This window comes from Aedes aegypti, chromosome 1 (genome assembly GCF_002204515.2).
Source record: "Aedes aegypti strain LVP_AGWG chromosome 1, AaegL5.0 Primary Assembly, whole genome shotgun sequence".
NCBI classification, from domain to species: Eukaryota; Metazoa; Arthropoda; class Insecta; order Diptera; family Culicidae; genus Aedes; species Aedes aegypti.
Window position 1 is genome coordinate 246,318,080 of NC_035107.1, and position 15,711 is coordinate 246,333,790.

Genomic DNA, 15,711 nt, shown 5'->3' on the forward strand with positions numbered 1-15,711 from the left:
ATACTTTTCAGAGACTTGCGTAGAAATAAAGACCAATTCTCTAAAAAGAAACCTTCTACCGGTTCTAGATATATTAATCTTTTACTGATTCAATATAGAGATATTAAAAACGTCAATAGGGTCCTAAAATGTTTAATGAAATCTTGTTTTCATTTAATATTACGAAAGAGCATGTTACTGCAACTACTTTAGCATTTTTTCCTGCTCAAATATTGGATAAATCATATTAAAACTTTAATTTAAAAATTGGATCCATAAATGAACCTTGACACTTGAGATCATGTTTGACGTTCGCTTAGTCGACAAAAATACCACAGGGGTTCAACTTTTTAACACCGGGGTTGTTCTTTTCTGACATTTCGGAAGGGACACGGAAAACAAAATACACCCAAAATTTGAGTTTAAACCAAGAGGTGTGACAAAATTAAAAAAATACTTAATAAAATGTTTTTGGGCTAAAATCATCGGAAAACATTAGAAAATTGAGTAAACATATGTTTTTGACCTAAACTTAAGCGTTTGGCACTAAAATTGGGACAGGGCTTTAGGACCCTATTATGTTTTGGTAAGTCGATAAAATTTCATACTCGAAAGAATTCTCACTGAATAGCTCAAATAGTGTTTTACACAAAAATTCTTTACCGTGAACATATTCTACCATGAATTACTGCCTCAAAATAATTTCTCTGATTGTCATCGAAATTCCCTGTGAATTCCAGTTTTTTCCGGGTTGAATTAAATTCCCTGAAAATTTCAGGTTTCACCAGATAGTAGACACCCTATAATGTCTGTGCACTCTGTACACCACTTGAGCAATTCAGCGAGAATTGCTCATGTACAGTGCATGGACTAGTGGGTCGTCGTTGCAGAACTCCCCATTGTAAAAAAAGTTCCGTCTGTTTTGTCCTTGTACAATTTCAATTATTCTGTAGGTCAATCACGGAGTGGCCACGCCCATCAATGCTCATGCTCGAATAGACTTTTTAGTGATCAGGTCGAAAATATCGACCTAGTCGCTACCAGCCCTGTAGAATACACAACACTCACCCATGTCCTCAAAGAGATACTCCGGCGTCATGTAGACCAGTCGATACTTGCCGGCCTGTATGCCGGGGATAACATCCGCAGTCTGCGCCGACCCCAGGAAGCAAGCCGGAATGTTTGCCGTGTTCAGGGCTAGCACTTGATCTTGCATGAGCGAAATCAACGGCGTAATGACCACGGTCAGTCGGTTCAGAAACACGGCCGGAAACTGGTAGATGAGTGATTTGCCGTATCCTGTGGCCATCACGGCACAATTGTCTCGTTTCTCCTCCAGCAACGACCGGATGATGTCCCACTGCAACGGACGGAACGAACTGTGGCCGAAGCGAGCCTCGAGCAGCGTCAAATGGGAAGCCGTCGGATCCAAGTGGTGTGACTGTGACATGATTCTGATTGTGATTTGGATTCCCACGGAAGATTTACCACATCACATTCCCGAAAACGGCAGCGAACGATAAAAACACAACTATGCAAACAGTGAAACACAGAAAATTTCAATGGAAAAACTCGGGAAAAGCAGAAAAATGAAAATGAAAGGAAAATCTTAAGCGCAAAAAAAAAAAACGACGCAAACACAACTGAACTGCGAAACTTATGTTTGAAACGGTTTGAAACGCGTGGGTCGCACGTGATTCCTTTTGGCTGCGTCATTGCTACGCGTAAACAAACTGTGAACGATAGGGTAACGGTCGTATTCGGGACCCATTAAGGAATTGAAATTGGATTTTTGAGAATGTTTGAGGGGCTAAGGCCCCAAGCACAATGCATTGCAATGTGAACGGCAACGCGGCAAAACGGCATGCCCATCTTGATCTACACTTTACCGTGCTGCATCAATACCCGGACGCTTAAGCTGAGACATATGTTCAAACTCCGTTTTAAACTACTTTTCATCGAATTAGAATTGAGTTCATTATTGCTACAAGTAGTTTTATAACAGAACTTGATGAGAAAATTGAATTATATTATAAAAGTTATGATAATATCATGAAAATCATCGAAATAATCAAGCTTGTATTGTCCTTAAATCCGGACACCAGAAGCATTACTTGTACATAAATCCGGACATTTGTGAATCAAAATCCGGACAGCGCCTTTGGAATATGGAATACTGCATCAAGATCCATAATAAGTGCATATTCATTTAATTTTATGTCACATTTACATGCATGAATGTGATCTATAATGCTTACGTTAATGAAATGGTTGTAAATTTTTGGCTCTATTACCTCAACTGCATCCGAACATATGGAGTTGGGCGCTTGTCGTTAGCATATTTGAGTCACACTGCTTTTCTGAGCATAAAACCAAAGACAAATTAAAGACCTCCATGTCCCTTGCAGTTGCCCAAAATTTTATGGCTAATAAGGTAATCTAGAATGCCGTGAAAAGTGTACTGCGATCTGTCAAACTTGGGTACCTTTTGTACTACCGAGGGACCAAATGCAGTACTAGAAGTGGTACCCAATCTGAGCCCGAGTGTGACGGACCTGATAAAACTGCATTTCAATCACTGAGATGGGCTTGCCGTTTTGCCGCTGTACCGCGCCGCCGCTCACATTGTGCTTGGGACTTAACCACAGACAAACAAACGTAACACTTAGAACAAATGTCGATCAAAATCATAGTCACGAGGACATGTACGCCCAATGCTAAAATTGGTGTGTTTGGCCGATAGGCGGTAGTGTGCAAACGTCAAACACGAACAAAAACGATGCGAGCGCTGCGGGTGGTGGATCGGCCACCTACCATATTTTTGAACCGACCGTTAAAAAGGTTGTCGATGGCCAATGGTGAGAGTGTGACGTCTGTTTGTCTGTGATCCCAGGTTAGCGTTTCCGGTACACTCTCGAGTCCGTACCCTATCCCAGCCGGAGTGCCACAAGGCAGTATACTTGGTCCGATACTATACAACTTGTATACTTCGGACATCCCCCCGCTTCCAGCTGGAGGCTCCCTATCGCTGTTCGCTGATGACTCAGCGATTAGCTACACCGGGCGGGTCATCAGAGCGCTAGTGAACAAACTACAAAAAGGACTTGATGCCTACGTTAAGTACCTGAAAAATTGGAAGATCCGGGTGAACGCCACCAAGACCCAAGTCATTGTTTTCCCGCATAGGAATACGGACCGCCTCAAACCGAACGGAAAAATAAAAGTGCTTGGCAACGAGGTAGACTGGGTTGACGTGGTGAGATACCTGGGTCCTCTGATGGACACCCAAGGAACAATTGGTAGCTTTTAAGATACTTACCTGTTTAATACCAGCTGCATAGCAGCAACCATTGCTGAACGAATTTTTAGTTGAATCATTAATTGAATAAAATTCATTTCCGCTTATAAAAAAGCTGTTATTCCACTTGCAGTTTGTGTTTTGAAAAAGAACTGAATAAACCTCCGAAAACGCAAATATAGTAGCTTTTGTTCTACAACACATAAGAAGTTTAGCAATTGACTGATTAAAAGCTTCTATAGGTTGTAGCCATCATTTTAGTAGAATATTGAACATTTGATTAACAACAAATTGTACAAAAGTTTCAGTGTCTAATACTTAAAATGTTGACCAGCATGATTAGTAAAACTTATAAACAATGTGAATAACAGTATATGAGTATGCTCTTATTCAAGCAAAACATATTATGTTATTTTCAAATGTTTCAAATGTTTTTCAAATCAAATCCAAGACGTGTATGCGATGGATGGATTAACGTAATGGACGTAATGGCGACGTAATGGATCAACGAGGGTAAAGTTCGAATTACATTGGATTAAAAATATCAAAATTTATTTAAATTTTCCAAATGTGGTGATCATCATCTGCGACGTTATTGATATCGGAAAAAGTTACTAAACATAACATTGTTAATGGTAATCGAAGTATAAATAATAATTTAACAATAGTTACATGAAAATGGTTACCCAACTTACAGTCAAGTGTCACAAATAAACATACATAGTTAATTATTGTTGAATAATGGTGACAGCTGAATAAATGCCCTACAAAGAGCTGAGAAGATGGTATTTAGATCCAAATTTAAGTCAATGTTCAACATTTTTCATTGGAATGAATAATAGTAGAATCAACACTTATTAAACTTCTCCAAAGAATCTCTGCCGACTTGTCAAGATGGTTTTACTAATGAGTTGAACAAGTCATTTTTCCTTCTATTGAAGAGCCAATATTCCACCAAACAAATATAATTGTGTAAACAAATGTACAGGAGACGAACTAACGTTTTGGTTACTTCGCACCTCAGCTGTTTCCATGTTTAACATGAACATGATTAAAAGCTGAATAGGTATTTAATAAAATCCTAATACAACATAGATATATCATCCGAGCAGGTCATCCAAAGAAGTCCAAAATAACGATTACTAAACACATTGTTCAGCAACAAAGAAGCCTTACAAAAGAGGTCACACTATAGCCAAATTTTTGAAAAATGGACAAAATATCTAAACATTTCGTTGTGTTCCTAATGTATTGCAATATTCAACTTACTAATATTATTATTATTTATCTTTATTTGAGTGGCTTTTCGCCCTTGGCGAATTCGCCATTAACTTACTAATATATAAAAATATGTTGGATACAATAATAACTGCCCAACTAACAATGTTAGCGCTATAAGCCAAGATTATTTGCTTTGTGCTGTATAACAGTTGAATTGAAGCAACGAACGCAGCAAAAAATTAAAGCTGTCAAAAATAGAACGATTAGCGTTAAGACAGCTGTAACGCAAACGTTTTGCAGCTACAAATCTTAGCTGAATAAATTTCGTCAGTTATCGCTTTTGCTGCTTTCACTAAGCTGTAACTCAACACCGTAAAAGATAGCAACCTAATGATGTGGAATAAAACTCGCCATCATCAATCCGGCTGCTTCTATACAATATGATTTGTTATGCTGCTCAATATATATTTAAGAAGCGCTTTGTCGTTAGTTATACAGCGAGCATACAGCAGTATGCTGTAAAACAACAATTTGTGGCGCTTCTACTCAGCTTGTTGGATGTAAACATTGCGTTTGACGTTTCGCACCCTTTTACAGCCTGATAAAGTGGTGTAAGCGCGGCTATGGCATCTTTTACGATCATTATAAAATATTGTGTGAACCGTTTTCGATGTAGAACAAAACGGTGTGTTTTCTTTGCCTTTCGATATAGACTGTGGTGGCAACAAGGACAGCGTCGAGACTTGTGGATACAGAGATCGTGAGTTCGATTCCATGCGGTGGCAGGTAACGTTGGGAACAATAAATTCAGATACTTATGATATGAATTCCGGAAGCTGTGAAACAACTTGAAAATAATATTCAATCGATAATACAGCGAAGCTGTATAATAATTATTCAACAGTTGCGAAATGGTTGAGAAAGCGCTTTCCGAAGATGTTACACAGCTACTTGTCGTATAACTGTCGAGATAGAGCAATGATCGGTATGAATAAGAGCTGCCAACACAACTTAAAAGTAGCTGAGTAGATTCGCCAGATTTGTTGGTAAAAGGATCGCATAGAAGCTTTCGTTCGTATGTACAGCGCCTTTACTCAGCATAAAGTCGTATAAAAAGGGCCTAGAGAATGTTTACATTTGCACTAAATGTTAGTTGGGTGATGCTTTCTCAATACAATATTCAATTATGTTTAGAAAATATTTTGAATCAGTCTTCTGACATAGGATTATTGATTGAAATATATTTTATATTTGTATAATGTTTAATAGATGGAAAAAGTATGGCAAATAATTAAAATATTAACCTAGTAGAAATATTATACATTTAATAAATGAATTTTAGTATAGTTAGATGAACAATTCAATTAAAGTTTTAACAAGTTAAAACTTATTATGAAATTCGATTAATCATTTCAAACTGTTTTTACTTTGTGAATAAACTTTATTTTGACCAGCATTGAAATAAAGTTTCACACTGTGCGCTATAAATAGCCGACTGAGTTCAGCTCGCATCAGTACTGAACAGCAGCAAAAGTAATGCGCTTATTCAGTTGTTGATCAGCATAGCACGTGTTGATTAGTTATTGTTGAATAGAAGCTCAAGCATGATCAATAATCAGCTACAAGAGGTTTATATTGGGCACTGGAAGGCTGATATATGAATTCAAGGATGGCGCAGATGGCAAGGTAAACCGCTGACGATGGGAAGGTTTCGAGTTTGAATCCAGTATTCAGGTAATTATTAAAAGTGTGGTTATTAATTCATGGTTAAGGTACCACTGCATTTGATGTATACAGCGTTAGCTATTTTTAGTCATTTATTTGTTGTCAATCAATTTTGTGGCAGTTGAATAAAAGCTGAGATGAATGCTTATAAAGCGATTTTGAAGTTGTAGAATAAAGTCAATATACAACGACACGCTTTATAACTTCTCCAATTTTGTGTGAACAACGCCTGAACAAAGGCTCCACTTGGAAATAATTAAAATGTTGTTAAACATGATGCTGAATTAAACTGCCATAATGTAGTTTGTTAAACTAGCGTTGTTAAATCATCAAACCTTATTAAGCTAAGTGAAACCTGGATAAACATCATTACAATATATGATTACAGACACTAAATGATAAGAAGCTTAATAATTTCGCCAGATTTGCTTGAACAATGTGTGCGTAGCAGCTGCAAAGTAATATAATAAAGCAACTATTCAGTATGTAGTTGTGAAAAATTGCTTAATAAATGATTATAAAAAAGGCAAATGTTTCTTGGGCAGCAAGCTGCTCTACCGACCGGCTCTACCGCATGTCGACGATAGGGTGCTAATGAGCACTTCCACGCTGAAAAGGCTCTACCCGATGATCAATCGCCGATCTAAGGTCTCCAGAACCAACAAATTGGCCATCTACAAACAGGTAGTCCTTCCAATGTTGCTGTACGGCTCCCCGGTCTGGATGGGATGTGCCCGGACCCACATTAGGAAGCTACAAACCGTTCAGAACAAGTACCTGAAGATGATTCTGAAGCTCCCATGGAACACAAGGACGGCCGAGGTCCATCGGCTAGCAAATCTTGACCCAATTGCGGTAAGGCTGGAAAATGTAGCTTTGAAACATAGAAACAGAACTGTTCGATCCGAATGGCCAATAATTAGGAACATCTATGTTTAACATGGGTTCTTTGTACATATTGTAAATAGTGTAAATAGTTAGGAGTAGTTTAGATTTAGATTATAATGAAACAAAACAATGAAATGTTTAAAAATTATCAATAATATTCAAACAACAAAACTTAAACAAGTTAGTAATAACTAAATGAAAACTATCAAAGTTTGAAAAGCTTATAGCGGTATCACTTAGAATGTAAGGAAAATGATTGTTTCAATAAGAAAAAATGAAATACAGACATATTAATAAAAAAAAAAATAAAAAAAACAATGTGCGAGTCAGTTGATTGACGGAAGCAGAACAGTTCAGTAGTAGCAGCAGCAGCAGACCCAGGACCAGGACCAAAGCGGAAGAGCTTCATGCAAGCGGCCATCCACAGCCGGACAGCAGTGAGGTTTTTAAGAGTTTCCCTCACTGCAGTCGGTTTGGTAAGCGGTGGTTTGATGTCCGACGGATGAGTAAGCGAGTGGCATCGCCCTCTGTCCGTCGGCATCAATTAATTGCAGCAGCACTACTTCGACGAAGAGTTCTGTAAGCCGGAACTAGCTTAAGCCGGTTACGACAAGTACCTCCTTTAAGAAAGCGTTTGCCCTATTTGTACAAATTCATAGATGTTTCGTTACAATACAATCAAAGCTGTTATTTTAAATAAACATTTTTTAAATGATTTGTAAGTTTAGAGCTCAAAGATGTTTGTTCAAAACCGATTTTCCCGGTGACCCTTCAAATTCCCGGTTTTTCCCGACGGATTCAAATTCCCGTCTTTTTCCCGCTTTTCCCGTTTTTCCCGGTTCGGTGGCCACCCTGTGGATTTAATATAAGCGCCGCAATACGTGACATTATTTTGTACGCCGAACTGAGAAGCGTTATTCCTCGGTAATTGTCGCACTCCAGTCTGTGTCCCTTCTTATACAGTGGGCAGATGAGGCCTTCCAGCCAGCTAGCAGACAGTTCTTCTCCCTTCCATATTCTTAACAGATTACGATGCAGTATTTCGTACAGCTGCTCACTAACCATACTTGAAAAGTTCGGCCGGGAGCTCGTCTTTTCCAGCAGCCTTACTGTTCTTCAACTCTCTGATTGCCTTTTACCTTCATCTAGCGTCGGAGGCTCCACAGCTTGTTCATCGTCGCTGATGGTTAATCTGTTCTGAGACGTGCTGATGTTCCCTCCGTTAAACAAATGCTCGAAGTACTTTTTCCACCTGGCAGCCACCATCTTTTTTTGAGTGGCTTTTCGCCCTTGGCGAGTTCGCTACTGAAGCCATTGACAGTTTCGTTAAATCTCCGCATATCGTTTTGTTCCATGCTGTTCTGCTTTTTCTTTCTGCGATGGATTCTTTTCTCGGCTGCTCTCGCTTCCTTGTACCGCTCCCTATTTTGCCGGTACCAGACACTAACATCCGGCTTCTGGCAACATTCTTCTCATCTGTCAACTTTTGGCACTCCTTATCAAACCAACCGTTCCTAGGTCGTCTCTGAGTAGTACCTATCACCTCTTGCGCTGCTGTGCTCATCCCACCGTGGATATACTTCCACAGATTGCTGAGGTTGTCGTCTACGTTGGTTTCCATCTATCCGCTCATCAAACTTCCGGCGGTATACAACTGCAACACCGTCTGTTGATAACCGCTGAATATTAAAACGCAACGTTCGCTGTACTTTTGTGTTCGCCTTGGTAGACAACTGTGCGCGAATCTTACTGACAACGAGATAGAGATGTTTGGATGAGAGTCGATATTTGGACCTCTGAAGGTTCTCACATCGATGACATCCGAAAAATGCCGGCCGTCCACCAAAACGTGGTCTATTTGGTTACAGAGATCACCATTTGGGTGCATCCAGGTGTGCTTTCGGATGTCTTTGCGTGCAAAGTAGGTGCTGCTAATGGCCATCCCTCTACCTGCGGCGAAAGTTACTAATCTTAGGCCGTTGTCATTGGTGGCGGAGTGAAGGCTCTCCGTATAAATTATTGGACGGAAAAAATCCTCTCTTCCAACCTGAGCATTGGCATCTCCGATAACAATTTTCACGTCATGTTTTGGGCATTCTCCGTAGGTCTTGTCGAGACAATCATAAAACGCATCCTTCGTGTCGTCGGGTTTATCGTGTGTCGGCGCATAGATGTTGATCAGACTATAATTGAGGAATTTGCCCCGTATCCTCAATATACAGGTACGTTCGTTAATCGGTTTCCACCTTATAACACGCCTCTTCTGCTTCCTGATCACTATGTATCCGACACCATGTTCTGCCTTATCGCTGCCACTATAGTAGATGTTGTATTTGAAAGCTGTGTTGGCGATGGGATCCACGTGAAACCTGTACTGGCGATGTATTCACGTTCTTAAGATCTAGACCATCTTCCTTCCTGAATAGCAGCCACGCTCACTCCAACCTTCTGCAATTCACGAGTCAAAAGACTCACTCGTCCGGGTTCATTTAACGTCCTGATACCAGGTACCAAGTTTCCAATCATAGTCCTTATTTCGTTGCCAGGTCGGTTGCCGAAAATATCGTTCATTATCTCTCCATTACACGTGGTAGGTAAGAAATTTGATATGCTACCTTACCAGGGTCGCGATACCTACATCACAATGGTGGGGCTGCCACCTTAGGAGTAGCTGACGTGATACAGCATTTCATACTCAGCCGCTGGATGCCAGAACAGACGCTGTTTGAGCCGCACCTCATTGGTGGACAGACGCTCGAGACGCACCTTCTCTCACTCTAGCTGATGTCAGAAGGACAATGTGTGCCCTCATGCCCACATGATCCTATACGAGCTTTCCAACCGCTTTAGGTCTCTGCCCGTTCTAAGCGCGTTTGACCAGATTGGTCCTCCATACCTTAGTATTGATAGCGCCACGCCTGCCAAGAGCTTGCGTTTGCTGGCAATTCGAAGCTATTAGACATCATCCTTGAAAGCGCCGATATAGCCGTATATGCCCTTTTACAGGCATATTCAACGTAGCTAGCGAAGCTGAGCTTGTCATCGATCATTACCCCAAGATGCCTAAGGGACAGGGACCTGTGATGTCGCTGTGATATAAAAATAGATGGAAAGCGAACTTAAGGAAGTTCAGTACAAAAACTTGAACAAAACAATTCTCTGATTTCTGTATTCTATACAATAGTTGTATTTTGACCGTCATTATAATATAAACCTATTTCTGTATGACATATTTACACAAGTTGTATGACACTTTTCACAAGCTAGGTCCCTAGAATAGTGGATTCAAAGTGATGCCTTAACTATTGGTTATTCTTCATTCGTCTGCATTGTGGACGCAGTTTTGATCTCTACATCATGCGGATTACCGACAGCATTCCAAAGTTCAATCAAAGAGTTAAATCTTACTCGGGACGTAAAAAGAGGTGTAACCAGGATCGTCCTTCAAATACACTATCATGTACGAGTGCACAGATAAAAAGTGAGATAACAGATACCACTAAAGTTAGACGGCGCGTTCATACATAGTATGAATGCCACCGTTTACCGCGTAAAATCATATCTAACTGCTAATTCGACACCGGAAAAATTAATTCTTTCCGCTGGTACAGGCAATAATTTACTACTTAGGATACGAAAACTAGCAGGAAAGGAATGCTCATTCGGGTAATTTTGAATTGCTCGAAATGGAACTAAGGAAGTTGTTGAATTAAGGTCCTCACACCGTTGTCAAGGGATTGGATCGGATGGCTCATCCGCCACGGCCAAGATCGGGCTACATAGGACACGAACGGTTCAGGCGACCTTGTAGCACATAGCGAGGTGGTGGAACCACAATGTGAGGGAGCACTGGACGTTCTGGCGCAGGTGCCGGTGGAGGCGGTGGCGGAGAAGGAGGCGGAGGCGAAGGCGGCGCCGGAGGAGGAGGAGGCAATGCCCTATTTTCCACATTGGCAAGGCACGGTTCGGCAGGGCAATGGGATACGATGGACGACACAAAAGAGGTGATTTGTCGCTTGAGCCGCAGGAAGGCGCAGTTGTCTTCGGTCCAGCCGCTGGATGCTTTCCGTTTCACCTTTCCCTTGCAATTATCCGGGCTTTTGCGGCCGGAATTGTCGCGCCTTGCCGGTCGAGTGTTATCTGATGGGTTATTACTAGGATTACGTGGTGGCGCCATATTGTTTCTTGTATTTGTTGGTGGTGGTGGCCATGGAACATAGGGCAAAGAAGGAACATTACCCGGAGGACCACTCGGGGACTAATCGCCGGGCGACTCACATTTCGTGGAGCTTGTCGTCTCACGAGGTTTTGACTAGAATCAGCTTCTTTGGCGGGCTTGGCTATGCTCTTTTTCCGTCGTACGTCTCTGATAGTGCGGTACCTCCCATTTGATATGATCGGACAATTGCAAGGTGTTTCTTCGCATAGTGTTTTCAGTAGTTCGCAATCTGCGAATGGGATGCTACTACTCTCATAGATTGTCATTCCATCATAATGTGTGCGATATGACCCTCCGGTTGCGCCCAAGGGTTCGCTTGAGCTAGAAGCTTCGCATTCCATTGGTTGAACGCCACTGCCAGAGCCAAACCCGCTATCTCCGTCCTTCCCCCGTTCATCTTTGCCACCCTGCGAGTCTCCTTCAGCTATAGTGAGATTTTCCATGACATTGGTAATGCATGGCGCGTAAATGACCGCCGAAGCGTGCCCACTTCGTCCCGTGGTGAGCGGTGTTCCATCCTGCCACGTGTTAGTAGCGGGATCATACACTTCCACAATGCCCAAGAAGTTCGTCCCATCGTAACCTCCCATGGCGTAGAGCTTCCCGTCCAGGACCGTCAAAGATAAGGCACTCCTGGCAACTTTGATTGGCGCAACCGTGTCCCAGGTCTGAAGCTCGGTATCGAATCGTTCGACCGAATCGAGCTGCCGCGTTCCGTCGAATCCGCCCACCACATAGATGTACTGATGCAGAGCGGCCACGCCCGTGCCGGAGCGTCCGATCGTCATCGGCGGCACCATAGTCCATTCGTTGTTCTCCGGGTGGTAGCACTCCACGGTGGTGAGCCTGTCCTGGCCGTCGAAGCCTCCGATGGCGTACAGCAGCCGGTTGACCACGGCTACACCGACACCAAGGCGTTTCGAGTGCATCGGCTGCACCAGCGCCCACTTGTCCAGTTCCGGGTCATAGCTGTTCGGGGAACGAAAGATTCGATTAGAGACTAGTGAACTTTTGCATTAGGTATAAATATTGGGAAACATGCAATTGTATGACCGAAAGAAAGCAAAAAGCACCTGGAGAAAGCGAAGTGCGAGGAGATGAAGCAGCTGTGACGTTCTTAAGAAACGCGGAAGTTCTGCCAGGAGCTCAACGCATCCAGCGAAAGGCGTTGTGTCGTGAGCCGAGATGTGCAGAGATGAGGGTAGCAGCATCTTGACAGACGGGTGATTATAATAATATGGAAGCAGCACTTCGCTGAACACTTAAATGGTACTGGAGCGTAGGCAATGACAGTCAAGACAACAAAGGAAATGTCTACGCCAGTTTTGTTTGTTTTTATTGTCCAGTAGTTTAAGATACAAATGTCATTGAAGTAGTCGGATGTTGCATACGAATTGCATCTCGAGCAATATTTTCCAAGAGCCCCTCTCTTGGTGGACGAACGTGATTGAACGGTGGAAGCAGCACTACGATGAACACTGGAATGGCACAGAGGAGGAAAACCAAAGCAACATGAGGAATGTCTTCATACGTACGGCAGATGAGAGAGACGTGCCAACTCCCACAATAAGTAAACTTAAGGTTGCTGTCAAACAGCTCAAGAACAACAAAGCAGCTTCGACATCAGACCAAATTTTTATATTGCGGCTGATCCTCCAAAAGTGTCAAGAATGTAAAGTTCCTACACACCACCTATTCTTCGATTTCGAAGCGGCCTATGATACGATCGACCGCGAAGAGCTATGGACAATTATAGACGAGAACGGTTTTCCTGGGCACTTGCTAGATTGATCAAGGCAACGATGAATAACACAGCGTAACAAAAGTGACATTTTTGCGTGTCTCAAGAACCAAATTATGTGTTTCTAGTAGATTTGAGGTTGCTGAATCCGATGCCGTTCTCAGAAATGCTTCAGCACGTCACAGTTTTTAGGTACATTATCATTTTTTCGGTGATCTAATTCACGAAGCTTACAAAAAAGGACTCAAACTTTCATACCAGATATACAGTGACCCCACGCAGTTGAATCACCCACAATTTATGAATCAGCTGATTTCAAAATACAAAATTATTATCAAATTTGTCACAAAACATCACAGAATTATTTTTACACATAGTTTCTTATCAGTAAAAATAATTCTGTGATGTTTTGTGACAAGTTTGATAATAATTTTGTCATTTGAAGTCAGCTGATTCATAAATTGTGGGTGATTCAACTGCGTGGGGTGACTGTAGTTTGGTTGAAATTGCATGATTAAATTTAGGTTAAATCGGTGTTTTCGACACACTTGCAGTCTCCATACAAAATTCATCGTTTCTCTTATATGGCAAAATACAATACTTTTCAAAATCGTTATAAAATAACTTTTGAGCATTGAAAGAATTATGAACTTTGTTGATAAGTGTTGTTTGACACATAAAGTTTGAATTCTGTGGCAAATTAGGCAAATAAATTGCCATACAAGCTGGCAAACTTGCATGCAAGTTGACAAAAAAGTCAAAATTTACATTTTCAACAGCCAATATCTACAAAACTAGACGTGCTATGATATTTTTGAAAACGGCAATGGATTCAGCAACTCTTAATTAAGTTAAAGTGGTATTTTCGTGCTTGAGACAAAAACGTGTTCCGCAGTGTAATGTACAGTGCTGTGAGAAGATTATGGGTGCGTCATCCTGCCTCCTGTTCAATATTGCGTCAGATGGTGTTATGAAACGGGCGGACTTCAACTTGCGAGCCACGATCAATAAATCCAGCCAGTTCATCTGTTTCGCTGACGACGTGGACATTGTCGGAAGAAAATTCCAGGTGGTTTCTGAACAGTCCACCAGGCTGAAACGTGAAGCAGACCGGGTTAAATACGTCGAAGACGAAATATCTGCTGGCTGGAGAAACCGAGCGCAATAGAGCTCGCATTGGTAGACGTGTGATGATCGACTGAGATGAGTGACAGATGCGAAAGCAACCACCTAGATGTGGAGGATTATGAAGAAATGGTACAACGATGGACAAAGGTACCCATCGGTTCCCACTTTGATGGAAGTTAAGGATGTCATTCAATAGTTCGAGAACAACAAGGCAGCCGGATAAGCATAGTATGGGAGTTGGACAAGCTGGAATGCGCAAAATGTTAAGCGTTCATTACCTAACTTGAACGACTTGACTTAGAGCGGTTTTGTCGATGGCGCTCGAGTAGTGTCCGTAGTAGAAAGTGTTGGAACCGTCGATGATCATTAACAAGTCGAAAACTTCAAAGAGAACAAGGAGAGTAATCACGCTGGAGTCTGCACGATTTCATAACCTCCAAGCATATCACAAGCCTAGAAACAGCTTCTAGCAGGCTTTGGGTTTGTCTATGGAATTTCGGGACGCGGAAGTTGGTCATAGGAACTTGCAGTCGAACACCCACGAAAGGGTATCGCTTCCGATATGAAGAAACTCGAATGGAATGGTGCGTAGGACTCAATGGTGGCTGAGTGTTAGAGTTGTTCCGTTTCTTGAATGCCCCCGCAAGGACCGATGTAGTTGCTCGGTGAAAACGTCATTCACTTTTTGGAGGGTCAGGCACCGCTTTGCGTGAGTAGCTTGATGAAGTTGGCTGATGGTACATGAACCCCACGCCCACCTTTGTAAAACAGATGTTGATTCCTTTATGCATCACGAATTCGAACAACTTGCCGGTCACAAGCTATCGCTGGAACAACTGATGCACGATTTTCAAAAGATCCAGTCTATTTGTTTGTTTTGCTGATGACGTAGATATACTCGGTAGAATGTTTGGCACGGTGGCAGATCGGTACACCCGGTACAACCCGGGTTGGGATCGAACAAAACAAGAACTAGGAATCAGCGTTACGATTGACGGGGATAATGTTCCGTAACGTAATGAGGTGGTCGAAGAATTCGTTTACCTCGGATTCTCGGATTCTTCTACGGGCATGAAACGTTGACTACAAGAACTTGGAGTCGTGTTTTTAGGCGATCTATAAGAAGGATTGAAGAAGGATGAATCACGAGCTCGCTAGACTCAACGACGAACTTACCATGACGTTGAAAGTATAAGTGTTGAGATGTATGTTATAAGAATGCCAATAACCCTGCGAAGATGGTGTTCGCTTTAAGCGTTAAGCTGTAGTATAGATGTCTGGAACTTGTAAAGGTAGAGTGCCGTGATCAAATGAAATTGTAAATACCCAGACATGAAATAAATAAGAGGTGTTACGCTGGTAGCGATATCAATCAGTAACTTGCGGTGTGACAAAGCTGCCTCTCTGTAGTGTTAGTAGTTTCAACAGATTATGGGCCCAGGGACGCCCTGGGGATGATGCTGCGGCCGATTCGATTAGATACCAGAGAGAAGTAGAATTTAGACGAGGATA

At 41.9% G+C, this 15,711-nt stretch overlaps 2 protein-coding genes across 2 annotated transcripts in view; both read right to left on the minus strand.

The window, feature by feature from the left end:
- Positions 1–1,647, minus strand: part of LOC110674056 (Werner syndrome ATP-dependent helicase-like) — a 40,178-nt gene extending 38,531 nt beyond the window's left edge. Inside the window, exon 1 of the mRNA XM_021837400.1 lies at positions 1,048–1,647. Coding sequence (XP_021693092.1) covers positions 1,048–1,429 — 382 coding nt within the window. The 5' untranslated portion in view covers positions 1,430–1,647. The remainder of the gene's footprint in view (positions 1–1,047) is intronic.
- Positions 1,648–10,260: 8,613 nt separating this feature from the next.
- Positions 10,261–15,711, minus strand: part of LOC5566481 (kelch-like ECH-associated protein 1) — an 84,788-nt gene continuing 79,337 nt past the window's right edge. The window contains exon 5 of the mRNA XM_021837401.1: positions 10,261–12,299. Coding sequence (XP_021693093.1) covers positions 11,183–12,299 — 1,117 coding nt within the window. The 3' untranslated portion in view covers positions 10,261–11,182. The remainder of the gene's footprint in view (positions 12,300–15,711) is intronic.